Here is a 16,905-nt window from a genome sequence, read left to right as displayed (position 1 = left end):
CTGTTGTCCTGGGAAGTATGCTGCTTGCCTGGAGCTGGGATCCAAGATGTCATGGAAGGATTACCGAGACTGACTACTACCCAAAGCTTCTCAGCCATGTGGGTACCAGTGACCCTGACCAGATCGAGTGATTACAGCACTCTGGGTGAAAGGGCAAAGGGAATAGGGACACAGGTGGCATTCTTGATCCTTCTGGTCAAGGAGAAGGGCCCAAGCAGGAGTAAACACATCCTGCAGATCAGTGCATAGCTGCATAGGTAGTGTCACCAGCATGTATTCAGCTTCTTCAACCATGTGATGTTGTTCTAAGAAGGATTGCTAGGAAGAGACGGGATCCACCTGATGGAGAGAGTGAAGAGCATCTTTTCAGACAAGCTTGCTAACCTAGTGAGAAGGGCTTTAAAATAAGCTCGCTGGGGGATGGAGACAAAAGCCCTGAGGCAAGTGGGGAAGTGGGAGACCCGGAGGAAGCACAAGTAGGAGAGGGCAACAGGGGAGGCCTCCTCATTCTTACTGCGGTAAAGTAGGGCAATCAGACCTTGCGTGTCTGTACATGAATGCACAGAGCTTGGGAAGCAAGCAGGAAGAATTGAAATTGGAAGTCATTGCACAGTCAAGGATCTATGACATGATTGGAATAACAGAGGCTTGGTGGGATAGGTTGCATGACTGGTACAAACTGTTCAGGAAGGACAGGCAGGGGAGAAGAGGAGGAGTTGTGCTGTATGTAAAAGAGCTATATGATTGCTCAGAGCTCCAGTACAGAGATAAGCCTGTTAAAAGTCTCTGGGTTAAGGTCAGAGGGGAAAGCAACAAGGATGGTGTCATGGTGGGTGTCTGTTATAGACCAGCAGACCAGGAAGATGAAGTAAATGAGGCTTTCTTCAGACAACTTAGTGGAAACTTCCAGATCACAGGCCCTGGTTCTCGTAGGGGATTTCAATCACCCTGATATATGGTGGGAGGGCAATACAGCAGTGCACAGACAATCTAGGATATTTTTGCTGAGTGTTGGGGACAACTTCCTAGTGCAAGTGTTGGAGAGTTCAACTAGAGGCCGTACTCTTCTTGACCTGCTGCTCACAAACAGGGAAGAATTGGTAGGAAATGTAGAAGTGGATAGCAATTTGGGCAGCAATGACCATGAGATAATCAAGTTCAGGATCCTGACAAAACAAAGGAAGGAGAGCAGTAGAGTATGGACCATGAACCAAAAAAAAAAAAAAAAAAAAAAAAAAAGACTTTTACTCCATCTGGGAACTGATTGTTTTCAAATGAGCCTCTTTATTACACTTAGACCATGATACAGTTTGAGCTGTCCTTGTGAGTGTAAAGGAGGGAGATCCTAAACCACGAAGAAAACCAGAGGAAATATGCTGTTTGTGCTGTGTTTTGCTTTTATCCTTTCATATGTTCAGAGCTTGCTGCCTGCTGGGTTAGAGGGAGGGAGCATATCAAACACTTTGCTCATATGCAGTTCTGTGCTTGAACAAAACTTCCATAGCAAACCAGAAATCCTGGAGAGGTTTGGGGTTCTTTTATTTCTTAACCTGGATCTTGAGCTGTTTCTCCAGCCATTCAAAATTATTCTGTCACAACTTTAATCCGTTCCTTTAACCTTTGTGTTTACTGCATTTGAAAGACTGACAAAACAAATAGTTGAAGAAAGTTGAAAGCAAAGTACTTATTTTAGGTATTTGGTTCTGTTCATATACGTGCACTGTGTATAAAATGAATTAAAATGGGTTATTCTACATAACTAGGACAACACTTTCAAGCAGATTTAAAGTAGGTTAAATGCCTTTTGCACTGCTTTAATGGCATTGCAGTTTACACATTTGGCAGCATATTGCACGTTAATTCCAGCCACTGTAGCACATTCAGTGGCATAATACACCTTAAATGACTTTCGGAAATAGAAATATTGCCATATGCCAGTTACCCATATCACATTTGTGGTATAGGAGGGTCACTGATACATTTGATGATTAGATTGTCAGATATTTTGAATTTCTATCACAGATGTGCTCCTTGATCTTCTCAAAGAGTTTCCCCAGCATTGAGGTAAGACTGGCGGGCCTATAGTTACCCAGGTCCTCCCTCCTCCCTTTTTTAAAGATGGGGACCACATTGGCTATCTTCCAATCATCTGGCACCCGGCCCGAGCACCACAAGCACTCGTAAAGCCATGTCAAGGGCCCTGCAATAACCCCTGCTAGTTCCCTCAACACCCTGCGGTGCAGAGCACCTGGACCTGCCGATTTGAACACATCCAGCCCCTCCAGAAGCACGCTAACCCAGTCCTCCTCAACCTTAGGTCTGGAGGCGTTCCCCCCCGAGTCCGTCTTGAATCACGGTGGGGGAGTCCCAGTCCCTGCACAAGAAAACGGAGGTGAAGAATTTGTTAAAGAGGTCTACTTTCTCCTTTGGCGCAACCACCAGATTGCCCAGTGTATCTTGCAGGGACCCTACTGTAAGATTTTCAGTTTTAGAAAAAAGACAGTTTAGTTGTTTCCAGCAATTATAATAAGGATAGATAACAAACTGGTAGCACAATACTCTGCTTAACAATGTTAGGAAAATAAATTGCTGTTAACTGATCTTTAATGGGACAAAGACCCCCCCCCCCCCCCCAGTTTCCTATAGGTTATTTGCTTGTATGTCTCACTTAGTATTATCCCCTTCCTGTTCTCCTCCTCCTTTCCCTTCTCCTTTCCCACCTAATATATTCAAATCACTTACTCTTTGTCCTAGTCTGCTCTCTGCTGTTCTTTCATAGCACCTGATGAAGTGAATTTGAGTTCACAGAAGCTTGTTCTCTATATATGTATCTTAGGCCCCCTCTTCACAGTACAGGTATCACACAATTAACTGGCTAATCCTGCAGTTACCTTAAGACCAGCTACATGTGCAAAGTAGCTACCACACCATAGAAAGTTCCTACCAGCTATAAAGTTAGACTTCAAAAATGTGCACTAAGATTATAACTGATTGCTATCGAGCTTTAATTTGCACCTGTAGCAAAGTCTCCCCTGTGGCTGGGAGCCCCATGATCTGATCGGGCTCCGAGCCATAGGGGTGCTCCATACCCAGCATAAAACCCTAGGGCCTGAGCAATTGTGGCAGCCATGATCCACAAGGCTTGGGCATGCATGAAACCCCTAGGCCCACATGCACAGCTGTGACTGAGCACACACCCTGCAGGGCTCTCAGTTCCAGCTGCACATGTGGCCCAGACAGGATCAAGAGCCACATCAAATTCAGGGCTCTCAGCCCCAGATTCATGTGGCCTCTGCAGCTGGGAGCCCCCTCAGCAAATGGGGGTTCCGGTCATGGGAGCTGGCATCTTGTTGATGCAGAGGAAACCCAGGGTCAGACTCCTCCTATACTGGTGATATAGCATGGTAGGATCTAATATGTGATCTCACAATCATGCCTCCTGCCAGTCACATGAGGCATGGCAGGAGGCACAATTGTATTAGATCCAAGCACGCATCATGCATTAGATCCAATTGTCTTTACCTGCACATATAAAGAGGCTTTAGTTAGTCTTTAAGGTCCCTGCTTACCCTGCCTTCTGCAAAGACTGTCATTACACTGCCACATTCTCTTATCAGCCCTAGTGAGTTGAAGCCAGTTTCTCCAAAGTTACACATGTGAAGTTGAGATCAGAGTCCAGTTCCTTTGTCTCTGGCAGTTTGCTCATTGCGTAAATGACTGTAGAGCCTTAGACAAGGCAATTAACCTTGTTCTCAATTTATCTATCAAAAGAATAGGTAAAAGAAAAATGGTTGCCTTCTTCACAAGGTAGCTGTGAGATACAAGTACCTTTTTAAAGGGTGAAAAATGTTACAAAAATGCAATTAATGTATCTTTTAGTTCTAAATGAATTAAGGTGGATTCTTGGGTTGTCACAAGACTGATATGAACTCCTCCCTCTTCTGAGTTGTGGTTGGCAGCATTGAAGGCCTCTGCATTTATTGGCCCCCTTTGCTGTTTGGATGCAACCTTGCTGAAAATCTTGTTAAGTAGGGAGAACATGCCTGGTTCATGTTTTCCTGATTCAGCTAACATAAATATGTAATAAGCCTTAGACAGTGTCATTCTTGCTTTCACAACCTAGCCCTGGTAATGATAATAAACAAGTTTTTACAGTTGGACTAGCACACAGGAGTTGCGTTTGGGTGTGATAAATTAAAATTCTAGAAAATATTTCTGGGATGATTCATTGTGACACTTTTCTTTCTGTCTCTAGAAAACAAGATCACCCCAGACCTATAGCCCAAACATGTCACCTATACACATGCATCGAAGTTGCTCCGACACATTGTGATTACAGTGTGTCAGAGCAGATCGAGTCTACTGGAGTGTGGTTATTACTATGTTCCAGTAGACTCCAGTGTCATGTGTATCAGCGTCCCCATGCTGAAAAATGGTGGTGGCGGCACATTAACGAAAGCTCATTCTACAAGCTTTAGTTAAAGCGCCCCCACCACCATTTTTCAGCACAGGGACACTGATACACATGACACTTGAAGCCACTCTAATTAAAGCACCTCCCTTCCCACCTCACAGAGCACATGTATAAATGCCCATAGACATGCATCAGATTATGTTTATTCCCATTTATACTCAGAAGTTGTGTAAATTCAGGTCACATGCCAGCTGAAAAGCCTGTGCTAGTGAAAATGCCAGAAGAGGTAGTTTGAATCTCAATAAAGGCATACTGAAATAACACCATACTCAAATATGAAGCTAGTCAGTAGCTGAACATTGAACACGTGATTGAGTAGTGCAGCTCTTGAAATAAATCCCACAATCAGATACACACGATGAGATGTTCATTGCAGATAGAAGAGAAATTCATACTGAATTCTGCTCCCTGCCTTCACATACAGATGAGCTGACAATTTGGGACAATTGTCTTCAAGTCTCCCCAGCCACAGGATTTTGATGTATAAGAGGCAAGTGGCTTAACTGCCTTAGCCAATCCAAATGCAGACCTAGTGTTCACTTATCAGGCCTTACAGTATATTTATGAGATGATAAATGTTTACAGTCAACCCTTTTATTGTGAATAGTTGACACTTTCTAAGCCTATTCCATACACTCCAACTTAATGCAGTGAGGACAAGCGAGAAGGTTTTTATCCCATATGATAGCAATAACTGTACTGCAGAAGAGTGTGTGCTCAGCAAAAACATCAGCCATGATGAATAAACAGTTCATTCATGAGCTGTGCTGCCACCAGCCCTGCAGGAGTTGTTTATTGCCTAATATGCACTTTCCATAATAAAGTTACTGCTTAAATAAATTACAGTTTTGCATAATTATTGACAATCACATATTAATGAGCAATGTGTCATAGTCTAATGCTCAGTTTTTTTAAATCCATTTGAGCTCCAATTTAATGCCAAAATGCATGAATACAACTAGGGCATGTAAATTGCATGCTGATTCTGATAGAACATGGAAAATTTACCTATGCATTTTTCCATCGCAGGACTGCTTAGCTCTTGAATAGTCAACCCTACTAACCTGCTGTTGTTTAGGTTTTCATGAAGGGCAGATAAATAGTCTTTGGTTTTCCAAATTGTCCTTTTTTTATTAAAAACTCAATACTGATCTTTATTTTGCTGTTTCATTTTATAGTTAGCACCAGACTTTCTGTAGACCGGAGCTGTTACGTGCCTCTTTGAAAATCTTCTGCATTATTAGGGTACATGGTGAGGAATGCAGCCCGCAAGGCTTGCAATTTACAGTAAGCAACAATTACTGTAATTACCTTCACTGCTCAGTGACTAGGAACTATTTTTGTGGCTTTTAAAAATTAAATAAGCTAGCTGAGAGTAACAGGTTCATGACCCATAACCAAAGGGAAAAAAAGCTTTGATTAAAAATGAAAAAGCATTAATCTGGATTTGTTTGAGTAACAACATTTCAGGTACAGTATTTCAGTGTTCCCTACCAAAGTAATGTCATTTCCTGTCTATTGTGGTTGAAAAATGGTACTGTAATACCATCTCTTAAAAAAGGAAGGGGGAGAGGAACATTAGCTGGGAGATGCACAGCAGTATATAATGCAGTCTTATGTGTGTTGTCTTTCACAGTAGTTGACTGATAGATTCTCCCTTTGATTAGTATATTGAATACCCACAGTGTGAGTGCATGTATGTGTATGCACATGTGTGTCAGGATCCTTTTTTTTCTTTTTAAATGATCTATACGTGTCCTGATTCCTACAAGTGCTGCATTGAGTGTTTGTACTTGTACAGGGTGAGCGAGCGTGAGGCTGCACTTGAAGCAGCTCTAAGGCTGCTGCAACAATTCTACCTGGATCTGGAAAAGTTCCTTGCTTGGCTTACGGAAGCAGAGACGACAGCCAATGTCCTGCAAGATGCTACACGCAAGGAAAGGATACTAGAGGATGCAAAAGGTGTTCGGGAGCTCATGAAACAGTGGCAGGTAAGTCAAGTGATTCAGCTATAGAGTTGTCATGGATGCAAGATAATGATTTTTCTTTGTGTTTGTGCCTACTGTTCAGCTTTTTTTTAATGGAAATTAATTTGAAAAGAACAGTGTTATGTTAGTGATGATTGGTTACTGTTTTTCTGGTGTGACACACTTAACTTTTTTATCAGCCTGATCTTTCCAAGACTTTTACATTTCAATAAGAAAAGAATTACTGTTTGTTTCAAAGCACAACTTCAACATGTAATATAAACTTTGCTGAAACAGATAATTAGATCTCATATTGCAGAGGAATCAGTCATGCTGCCAATCTAGTTTGTTAAAATTATGCTTCTTGACACACATGAAAGTTTACTAAGAATTTCTGATATTTATAGCAGCTGCATAAATTGTCTAGTTTTTTCTGTATTGTTTAACTGAATTGTTTTTCCTCCATTATTTTACAATACTTTTAAAAACTATTAAGTGGCAGCTTTTAGTGAGTATGCCCTCTTGTAACTGGAAAGAAAAGAGATTAAGTAAATTTGTCATCATTTTTAGATATTTTTTTTTTCCTCTGGGAAAAAACAAATCGGCTTTGTCAAACAATGTTAAGGAAAGGAGATAACATGTTTTCTTGTTGTTTTAGTGAGTCTAATCACTAGAGGTGGTAGAGCACTTTTGAAGTTGGGTATATTTGCCTTGTGCTACTGTAATTTCTGTGATATGGGTGTGTGACTGTATGAGTTTGTATGCTCTCAGATTTGAGATTATAAGTAAGATAGAGGCCCTTTATTGTAAAATGCCTTCACAGTACTTTAACTTCACTACAGTAATAAATTCACCGACATTCAAAACAGGAAATTTCAGTATAAAGACTATATTGGTTAATTGAATAGGAATTAATTAAAATCACAGTGATTATGTTGTATAAATGACATTAAGATAGGTACATTTGTCTTTATTATAATTACATAATTGCTTTATAATAATTATTCTATTATAACACATCTTTTTTTCTTCTTTTTTATTCTTACTACTTGCTGGTGACTTCCAGTATTATATACTTTGAAAGCTGGAGGTGCTATATTCCTTAAAAATAGTTTGGACCATTTTTTGCTTAATAAGTGGATTAAAGTTATCCCAATCTTTTATCAGATAAAGATATCTTGGTCTCTCCCCACTCCTTGTGTGTGACTTAAGTTGGTGTGATCCTTAGCAAAGTAGTTATGAATGGGAGATGATTCAGTGCTTAATTAGATATTCATTATAGTTCATTTCTGTCCAGTCTCAATATGATTCTTTGGTTACTAATGGAATTAACAGCAACCCAAGTTCTTCCTTTATACTCCTGTATCATGACATATTTTCAGTTACTTCATTGATCTGATGCCATAACATCTGTATGTCATGTAACCATGGTTCATCTGCCTACTAGATTCCATTATAAATGGAGACTTAGTACTTTATTCTAAATGTATATAAGCTTATAAAAATGCATATTTTATTAAGTCTTCCTTGCATCTTTCAAAGCTGATATTCCTTCAGGAGTCATCCACAGACAGAGCAAGTAGACAACAAGTAATAAAAGACAAAATTAATGCAGCAGTCTGCTTAAGACAACCAGCATAGTAAATAGAATAAAAATTATCCTGTAAATTAAATTATTTTTCTTTGAGTAAATTTAGTTCTCTCTCAAATAAATTGTTGCATTTGAGTTGAAGAAGCATAAGTCTGAATTTTCCCTTTTTCCTTCCAGGATTTTGTTGCACTTAATTCCCACTCCCCACCCCGCAAAAAAGTATGAAGGGCAAAAAGTATAGCAGTATCTCTTCTTCAAGAAGCAAGTGCCATTCTTTTCACCATTTGATCGTGGCTGTACAGCCACAGCAGTGATTCTTACATATTAAAAACAAACATTAGTATGCAGAGACACAGCAGCAGCTGTTTTATTGTCTCTGACTCCCAACAGATTCATATATACCTGTCCACCCATGGAGCAGTAATTTTTGACTTTCAGTTAAGGCTGATGGCTAATAGAGGAGGAGGTGGGGGATATCTTAACAATGTGTTTTGTTTTGTTATTTCCTCTGGCTGTCCATCAATCTGTCTCTCTATACATAAACCAATATTTTTGGCTAGACTAATCAGCCTCTTCCTGTTTATCAGCTACTTCATAGTATGTTAATCCTTCAGAAAAATCTCATAAATGCCACAAGTAGATTATGAAATGTCCTTCCCCTGAATGGAATTGATATGATTGATATCCCTATGGTGGCTCTTAATTATTATTTTTTTAAACTCCTACTATGAGAGGTGAAGGAAGTGCCTTTTCCAGACTGGTTTCAGTGGCATTGTCATTTACGTAAAAGAAGTCCTGATATATTAATGGTACTGACTTGAAGATGCCCCTTTTCTGACAAATCTACTGTTTTGCCAAAAACGGTGTAGCTGTTGCTTGTGATCAGCATGTTTTTTCTGTTACAGTAAATCAGTGCCATTGTAAAACATAGGCATTGTATACAATTCATTTAATAGGATATATGCCATTACAATAGCTTCTGTCCTTTATATCTGGGACATTATTTTAAGACAGTCTTTTCAACAAAACAGGAGTTTTACTTAAGCCAAAACAGGAGTTTTACTTAAACCAAAACTTTTTAATTTAACTGTCAGCTCTAAAATGTTTTGAACCACCTTACCTAGTACGGGTATTATATGTAGTGCTGATATTATGACTTCAGAATTCTTCTCTAGAGATTGTGAGTTTTCCTTAAATGACAATGGTCATTTTTCTACCGATCAAACATTAAGATCTATGAGGAACATTGCCATATGTGAAATAGCTGTTTTTCTTCACTTCTGCATATGAAATAGTATTTTGCAGACTGAGCATGAGCAGGTTTTACACTGGAGATCTGGTAAAGCTGTAAGAGAAATATCAGTAAAAGCTAAAAGAGAGATGAGGTCTGGAACCATTAGTGAGAATCATTTTTCCTGACCAAAAGTAAAAAACATTTTTTTTTGTTTGCCTGTGTTCCTGCCAGCTGTTTCAAAACCTAGTACCAAAACATGTTACAAGTTCTGACAAACAGGCTGTCTGAACAAGGGCACAAGGCTCTGAACAAAAATATTAGTTGATGCCCTAAGGAAATTATTTAGAAATAGAACAGAATAGAAAAGAATTAAGACATGTCAGCCAAGATCTTGAATAAGGTATATTTATTACATGGATCCCTAAAGTAAGGTCACTCCAGTACTCTATGATGTGAGCCAATGGGTTATTTTCAAAGCTGTTATTTTTTTCTTTCTTTCTTTTTTTTAAAGAGAAGAATTTCTCCATCCTGACAGAGAAAGATGGGATGCATAGCTGGGTATGATTTGAGTGACCATATTTTTAAGAGAGCTACATACAGTAAAAAAGCCTGCTTTACGTATATATGATGCACCTTCCTATGATTCAGATACACTCATGTTTTTCTTTTTTATATTGTAGGCTACACTCTGATTTGGAGATGCTTTATGAGGCTGTCTATTGCACTGTATGATCATTTAAAATGTTAACAACTTAAGGGTTTTAAAATTGATTTAGGAACATCCCATTATATCCCTTTTTATCCAGTTTGTATTAAGATTCTTTTGGGAAGCGTGAGTCATCCTCTCTTTGCTTTCCTTGCCAAAATATTGAGGATAAGCTTACCTCTAAGCATGGGATGAACCCCATTGACTTCAACGCACATTCTTAAGTACTATTCTTTTCTAAGTTTTCTTCATATTCCTCAAGCGTATTGAGCAAGAGTTCATTCTACCCTTAATAGAATCTGTATATTCTGTTTTCCCAAAATGTTTATACTCTGGATGGTTCACAACATACTCATTTTGCAATGGATTGCTGAATTAGGTACAAAATGCTTAGCTGCACATTTTGCTTCATTGGTTGCCACCTTTCCACTCAGCTGCAGTTCATCAATGATCCCAAGCAAACATCAGCTGCAGCTCTGTATACCTCTTGTTACTTTTCAAAGCCTCATCTTCACAGAGGAGGAGACAAAGGAACCTAACTCTGAGCAGTATTTGGGTTCTATTGTATTATATGCATATGTACCATAAAATCTGGTTCTCTTCTTTTCATCACTCTCCCTAATATATTCAAACTCTTGCCACTGAGATAATAATCTTACTATTCTCTTTCAAACATTTAATTTACTCTTCCTCTTGTTCTACCTCAAATTTCTGCTGATTGTCCTTACTAACAAAGGTTAAGTACAAGTTAGCTTTTTCACCTTCTTGCCCCCTTTTCTATCTGTTCACTTCATTTTTCTGATTTTCCCCCGCCCCCCCCCCTTACTTTCTATGCTTAGAATTTGTTACTTCTCTGTGCCCTCCAATAATCTTCTCTTCATTTTTAAATTCTTTGGAGCTCATCTCTTCTGTGAGGTCTGTGATAAATATGGACTCTGGGTCTCTTTCTTGAAAAAATGGAAAACAACTAACCAAGGTAAAAGTATTGGAATGGGAGAGAATAAGTCCCATGTTGAAAGTCAGGAGTCCTAACTTCTGATTTTGGCTCTCACACTGGACACTTTTGATCTGAGTTCTTGTCTGCTCTCTATTAAATAATGTTTCTTACCAACAACCACCATGGATCCTTTTGAAGATTAGTTAGTATCTATGGTGTATTCAGTGTATAAAGTCTATAACTAGTCGGGGCTGTTCCAACTCAGCTCATGGTGCTGGAGTTCCAGGCGTATGTGTAAACACAGTTCCTGGGAGCAATAAACTGGCATGATATATACTGGAGTATATTGCTTCACATTATTGTCACATGTAGATGTGCCTACAAAGGAGGAAGTTTGGAAGCTCTAGAAAGCAATAAATAACTGAGGAAGAAGGGAAAACACATTCTTTTTTCTAACAATTCCAGTCAACTTTATGACATCAAAAAGATCATTTTCTTGAAAGTAGAAATAGAGGCCTTAATTTTTGCTACATGATGCTGTCACATAATGACAAGCAAAATTTACACAACAGATTGTAAACATAGATTAGCTTGGTTTGGGGAAAAGTTTTAGGTATTTAAAATGAAGACATTTTTTATGAAGTAAAATTCAGTATTTATTGCAGCTTTTATCATCATAACAATAAACAAGCTGTAAGTGGAGGAAACATTCAAATACAGATTATCTCTCTCTCTCCCTCTCTCTTTTAAACTTCAGTCTATTTAATTAAATTACATATGGTAAGTAGAATTTCATGTTAACTTGGTAAGGCAATGGTTGCCTGACTGCACTTTTCCTCCACTCCTAAATTAATTTCAGAAAAAAAGGTGGCGGCTCATATTCAGTAAACTTGGTTTTATGTAGAGCTGTTGGAGAGAAAGGTAGTCATTTCACAGGCATTTTGATTTCACTATTTCAAATTTTAGTATCATGGGAACATAGGGAAAAAACAGAAATTTCAGGGGAAAATTTCAACATTTTGCAAAAATACAAAGTAGAATGGCCTTTCTCTGAGCAGCTGCCCTGAAGCTCTGGACCACAGAGACTCAGAGAGTTTGTGAGTTTAGAAGCTATTACATTCAGGCCTTCCAGGCTCTTGGCCTATCCATCAGTCAACTCAGCAGCCTGAAAGTAAGCCAGACAGATGCCTGCTTTCTGTCAGACTATCACTGAAATCAAACTTCATCCTGTCTTCATGGAACACTTCAGTTTCAACAAAATGGCATTGTCCTATGGGAGAAACGCACACACACACTCCTTCACAGAGTTTGAAATCTGCTTTCATTTTAATATATTTAAAATTGAGCCCAAAAGTGTGTCAGGTAGAGATTTTACATATAAATGTCCTACACCAAGCAGTGCAGTTTTAAACATGAGGAGATCTCTACGAATGCACAATAAAACTGCATGTATATTTAGCTCTATAGGAGAGGTTGGCAACATCTTTGGGCAGAGTGCCAAACACACCTTGGCTTGTAAGATGATGGTGTGCTAGAGGCAGATGGCAGGGGAGCTACAAGGAACCCAGCCCTTGTTGTGGCTGTGAAGCCCAGGCCCCTTCCCGGCCATCTGCCCCGAGGCACGCATGTGCCCACCACCAAGCAGGGCCGGGGCTTTGTGGGCCCTGCTGCCTGCTATGGAGCTGCTTGCAGCAGGTGGTGGGGAGGTTGCAAGCAGCTGCAGCAGGTGCTACGGAGCCCCAGCCCTTTACTAGCAGCAGGTGCATGTGTGCCTCAAGGTGGACAGCAGGGAAAAGACCAGGGCTGCAGTGCCACAACAAGGTTCAGACCCCTCACAGCTCCCTTGCCATCCACCCTGAGGCACGTGTGCCATGCAAAATGCCTCAAAGTGCCACACCCTGGCATGCATCCTGGGGGTTGCCTACCCATGCTCTAAAATATCTCTTTCAGACTTACTGTATGTCAAATGACTTTGCAAGGCAAGTAAGGTGGATATGGTATAATGGTTAGATACAAACAAATGCACCAGACAGGTGTTCACACAGTGCCTTAAACATCAGGTTTTCTGGTTGCCAGTAAGGTATTTGAAGAGGCAACAAGCTCAAAAAAGTAGCCATTAATAGATGTGAAAGCACTAATGGGGTTTTAAGAGTGATGCGCTTTAGGCATTTTTATGCAGACAGTGTACCGATAATTCATGTGTAGAATAGAGCAGAAAGACCAGCAATGGAAACTGCAATCACATAGTTATATTAAAAGCCAAGAAAAAACAATCACAAATACAAGTGTGCATGGAAGGAAGTCAAAAAAAGCTAAGCGTTAATGGAGTTTCAAAAGCAATAGTTTTTGATATTTTCTATTGAGATGGTAAATAATATGTAAAATGGCGTAAAAAGGAGAGCAAGGGAAAACTGCAGCTATGTAGTCACGTTAAAACTGTATTGAAACAGGAGTAAAGAGCAGGTAGTTATAAAGCTTTGACAAAGGGGGAAGGAACACAAATTCCTCCTCTCCTGATAAGATTTTTGTGTTTAATTTTTTTATTTTTTTTTACTGAGTGAAGGAACCTTTACATCAACGATCAGAATATCCCTTTCACTTCAGGACCTAAACAGCCACAAGAAATGGAAGGATGTGCATTTTAAGTACACCATCCCAGACTAGCTTGGTGAGGGGGAGTGTGGTGGAGGCTGGTTTCCAGGGAGAGGAATCCCTGTTCACTTCATTACAACTGATGGAGCAGTTGAGCAGAAAACTTTTCTGCAGCCCACCAATGGAGGTTGATGAAAGGGATGTGATGCATCTCTTGGCCAAGAGCAGTTTCTCAGACTTCAAGCTCCACAATGTAGAAGGTTATAACTACCATCTGCCACAATTATCCTGATGTTGTCTTGGGACTGCAAACCAGCATTCAGGAGCCAGTCTAAATCTTAACCACAATATAACAACTCTATTCAAGTGCCCAAGCCACCAGGGTTTTCCTTCCTCCGGTAGGAAGAAGTGTCGCTCAGTAGGGGGCATGTGAAACAGGCCATATTCGATTCGGATCTGGATTTGGCCCAAATCGGGGACAGTGATTCAATTTATCAATTTGGATCACAGTCCCTGATTCAATTCGGCCAAATCTGAATTTGAAGATTCAATGCTGATTTGTAGAATCAATGATTCGGCCATAGACACAGCTTTAAATGTTTTTTCTACATGCCTCAAGGTACCAGGTGTGGCTTATGAACGCTGCAATGCTGGGGTGGATGGAGTGTCCCACAGAAGCGTAGGGGGCCCCCCTGCATGCTCGGTGGCAGACCTGGAAGTGGATGGGAATACTTCTGGTCCACTTCCAGGTCTGCTGGGGAGCACGCTGGGGCAATCACCTGCAGGGGGACCCTGGGTGCCCCCCTCAGACCTAGGAGGCACCAGTCACTGATCCAGGAGGTTCTGGGGGGGTCCCCTAGTGCACTTCCCGGCGGACCCGAAAGTGCTTTTGGTCCACATCTGGGTCTGCTGCCGAGCACACTGAGGTCCCTCTCAAGCTCCTGTGGGACACTCCATCCACCTCAGCATCTCAGCGTTCACAAGTCGCCTGGAACCTTAAAGTATGTAGAAAAAACATTTAAATCTGTGTCTGTCAGAATTGTCAAATCTTTCTGAATCTCTCCAAATCGATTCAGAGAGTTCTGATTCAATTTGGAGAAATTAAAGGAGCTCCTGATTCAATTTGGATTTGCAGATTTGGCTACCAAATCAGGCCGAATCTCCACTGAATTGAATCAGCAACCGAAGCTTCACACAAGCCTATCGCTCAGATACTTGTATTATTTTTTCTTTGTTAATTGAAAAAAACACTGCTAAGGATTTATAGTGCATACAGAAATTGTGTTTGCATCCCCTATCTCTCTCTTTAGATATTTGTTTGTAGGAACTGTGAAAATAATGATAGAGGACATTAATACAGATCAATGGGTTGCCTTATCCTTATTGTAATTCTGCTGATCATAGGGATGCATTAAGTCATTATAATTTGAGAATGTTAAGTAGAAAATGCATTTTGATAAATCTTTATCACTAGAAATACTGGAAAATCTTAGATTTCAGTTGGGAATATATTTTTACCCTCTCACTAATGTTTTTTTTTGCATATCAAGTAATATCTCTAAAGATTTTTTCATATACATGCTCAAGTCTCAGCATTCTTTTTTTTTTTTTTTTTTAAGTCAACGGTGTAAATTATTCTTCCTTTGTGCATCTACAACTTCATATAATAGAAATAATTTGTCTGGGGATATCAGCCACTAGTAGGTGTTGCTTTTGATTTTGATCAGAAATGATTAGATCAGGAAGTCACTGGTAGAAAATAAGGTTAATATCCTGTCAGTACTTAATCTATTCACTGAGAGGGGGGAGACTCCAACATAACTACACATTCTGATTGCCTGGTGATGTAATTATATTAAATCTTTGCATTATAAATGCACTGTTTGTTTCTGTGAACATGCATTTGCATGCACCATTTGTCTGAACTGACAACAGCCTAATAGTTGTGGTGATTTGCACATTTATAATACTTTCTGGAGGATTTTCACACAATGCATAACAGTTACTCTAAGGAGTTGTGTAATTATATGTTGCGTTTTATTGTCCAATTTTAAAAGCATCATATGTCCTCATGAGGCCCGGATTGATACATGGCTATATGAAAGAGATGAAAATAATGGACTTTACTTTCTGCTTTAGCACTTTTTGTGATATGAAACCTCAGCTGTGTTAATTACCCTCATGGTTTGTCATTGTAGCAATAATTATATGACATTGCTTTCCAGTTTACATAATATTGGACATAATTCTGAAATTGGCTGGGATTTATGTTGCTATTTTATCAATGTAATCATTATAAATTAAGTCGGCAGGTCAATTTAATTGGATGTTTCACCCTGAAATTTAACAAAGTAAAAATGCATGCAGCAGTAATTCTTTTAGATGATAACCTGAGAGTGCTTCCTGTTTTCATATAGTTAACATCTATTTTCTAAAAATTTTGCTGAATGCAGCACATATGTTTTGATGCCGAGAGCCCTAGTTTGGTAGGACAGTATAAGGGAAACATTATGTAGTTAATATTTTAATACTCTTGAACTGAAATACACAACTAAATCTCAGCCTCCCCCTACCCACCCAACATTATATTTCTTCCATGAGCAAAGAGGCAGTTAGCTATATTAGCCAGAAGTCAAAGAGTAGTGAGTTTAGTAAGTTTTTGTAAGCAGCAGCCTGCTTCATCATACTTTCCTCACATTGCATTACATTCACAAAATCTGACAATGCAGGCTATTGCTTACAAAAACTGATGCCTTTCTGAGTGAGTTAGTCTGTAAGGTTCCATTCCACCCTGCCTTCTGCTTTTCCTTTCATATGTGCTTCCCCAGCACCTATATTATTTTCCATTCTTAAAGGTGAGGAGATATTTGTATTCAAAATATGTATAATTTACTATATCTTAAATTATATTTTAAAATTAATCGGAAGGTTAATTCTCCCTTTTCATAGCTGAATTTTGTTTTTAAACCCTAAACATGGGAGATAGGTAGAAAGTGAGGAGTCTTCATCCAATTTGTGACTCTAAGCAGCTTCTGCCTATCATTTCCAAGGTATCTATCGCATTAGCTTATGAGAATAGCCTCCATTTTTTCTTGAAGTATTCTTTTCTCAGCAGCAAATGATTTGCATACATAATGGTGTCTCTCTTCTTTGCTCTTTAGTAAATCGCCACAGTGATGGAATGAGTCTTTCATGTCAGTTTTAAGCACAAGTTAAAACACAACACATTAATCTTATGATAAGTCTTGACTTATCTCTTAAGCTATGGAAAGGTGTTTGGAGTGGTGAAATGTACAAGAGAGTGGGGATGAAAAGCATCTGAAAGGCTGTCAGTTATTTGATTTTAATAGCAGTAAAAAAAGTTAAAGTTTTATGTTTATGTGCCAATACCTGTATTCTTTCCC

At 39.3% G+C, this 16,905-nt stretch overlaps 1 protein-coding gene across 7 annotated transcripts in view; it reads left to right on the top strand.

The window, feature by feature from the left end:
• Positions 1–16,905, top strand: part of DMD (dystrophin) — a 1,961,037-nt gene that overhangs the window by 1,548,844 nt on the left and 395,288 nt on the right. For all 7 annotated transcript variants that reach the window (XM_025200207.1, XM_014518487.2, XM_025200208.1 and 4 more), the window contains one exon: positions 6,276–6,465. In XM_025200207.1, the coding sequence (XP_025055992.1) occupies positions 6,276–6,465 (190 nt within the window). The remainder of the gene's footprint in view (positions 1–6,275; positions 6,466–16,905) is intronic.

The sequence above is a fragment of the Alligator sinensis genome, unplaced genomic scaffold (assembly GCF_000455745.1).
Source record: "Alligator sinensis unplaced genomic scaffold, ASM45574v1 scaffold746_1, whole genome shotgun sequence".
Lineage (NCBI taxonomy): Eukaryota > Metazoa > Chordata > Crocodylia > Alligatoridae > Alligator > Alligator sinensis.
The sequence above is the reverse complement of the archived record's forward strand: the minus strand, read 5'-3'. Positions and strand labels throughout refer to the sequence as shown.